The sequence below is a fragment of the Tupaia chinensis genome, unplaced genomic scaffold (genome assembly GCF_000334495.1).
Source record: "Tupaia chinensis unplaced genomic scaffold, TupChi_1.0 Scaffold000273_1, whole genome shotgun sequence".
Lineage (NCBI taxonomy): Eukaryota > Metazoa > Chordata > Mammalia > Scandentia > Tupaiidae > Tupaia > Tupaia belangeri.
Genome location: NW_006159755.1, coordinates 607,736 through 609,012, shown reverse-complemented (window position 1 = coordinate 609,012; position 1,277 = coordinate 607,736). Strand labels below are relative to the sequence as shown.

At 66.5% G+C, this 1,277-nt stretch overlaps 1 protein-coding gene across 1 annotated transcript in view; it reads left to right on the top strand.

Annotated features, from left to right (window-relative positions):
• Nucleotides 1-37: 37 nt before the first annotated feature.
• LOC102469560 (REST corepressor 2) overlaps nt 38-1,277 on the top strand; it is a gene marked incomplete at its 3' end in the record, with an annotated part of 4,900 nt that continues 3,660 nt past the window's right edge. Inside the window, exon 1 of the mRNA XM_014588312.1 lies at nt 38-637. Within this exon, the coding sequence (XP_014443798.1) occupies nt 511-637 (127 nt within the window). The remainder of the gene's footprint in view (nt 638-1,277) is intronic.

Sequence of the window (1,277 nt, the reverse complement as noted above, 5' to 3'; positions counted from 1 at the left end):
GCTGCTGGCTGCCGTCGCGGTCAGGGGTCTGGTCGGGACAGGGGTCCCGGTCCGGGGACTGGGACATCCGTGGTACAGCTAAGAGGCGCAGAGCCCGCGGGGGCGCAAATTGTGCTGCGGCGCCCGCCCGCTGAACGGCGTGGGCAGGCGGGCTGTGGGGCTCCTGGGCGCCCCGAGGGCAGAGCGCCTAGACTTCTCCCGGGGAGTCCCAACCCCTAGGAGCATACAGAGAGAGCGCGCCGCAGCCGCACTGGACCTTGCGCTCATCCCCCGCGCACCCCACTTCTGCACAAACTTTTCTGACGCCCTTGCCCGTGGGGGTCGCGAAGAGCGCTGGGGCTGCCCGCTGAGCTCCCGCCCCGCCAGACCCTAGCCAAACTGACCTGCTGCCTCTCGTAGCCTCAGTGGCGACCTCTCCAGGCCGGGCCAGGCACGGCACTCGAGGCGAGCGCGGCAACCACAGTCCCTCTCCCAAGGCTCCCGCGCCCCTCGGGGCAGCTGGGCGGGGTAATGCCCTCGGTGATGGAGAAGCCGAGCGCGGGCTCCGGGATTCTGTCCCGCAGCCGGGCCAAGACGGCGCCCAACGGCGGGCAGCCCCACTCGGAGGATGACAGCAGCGAGGAGGAGCATTCGCACGGTGAGCCCGTCGGCCTAGGTTTAAAGGCGCGTTGGTTGGGCGGGGTGGGGGGGCGAGGACTGTTGGGGCTAAGAGTTGCAGACCATGGGCTACTACACTGATGGTTCCTGTCCCTCCTGGAATGAAGCCTCTGCCTTCTTTCTCCCTCAAACCTGGGGCTGCCTGCACAGTCAGGGAACCTGGAGGCTGGGCCCCTAGCTGCCATGGAGTCGGTCCTGCCCGCCCTTGCCCTGCCTTCAGTCCCTGAGGGACCCAGGCGTCCCCTCCCTTTCACGGATTGGATCCCTCCTACCTTGCCACCTTGCAGGGTACTACGGTCTGGCTGGGGCAGGGGCTGGAAAGACACCTCCACTCGGGCTCATGTGGCAGGGAGGAGCCCTGTGTTCTCTGCAGGGCTATGGTACCGGCCTGGGGGCTGCCCTACACCCCCATCCCAATCAGAACAAAGCGCTTGGCTTGGCCTGGACTCTAAAACTGTCCTCTGGTGCCTCCCTCCCCATCGATGGGCATGATTAGGCAGAGTCTCTCCCTCCTTCAGTCCCTCCTGTGGCTGAGGGTAACAGAGGGGGAAAAGTGAGCCTCCTGGAAGATGGGGGTTCTGAGTGGTCAGGAAGGAGAACTCCAGGCCAGCCACCTCCCC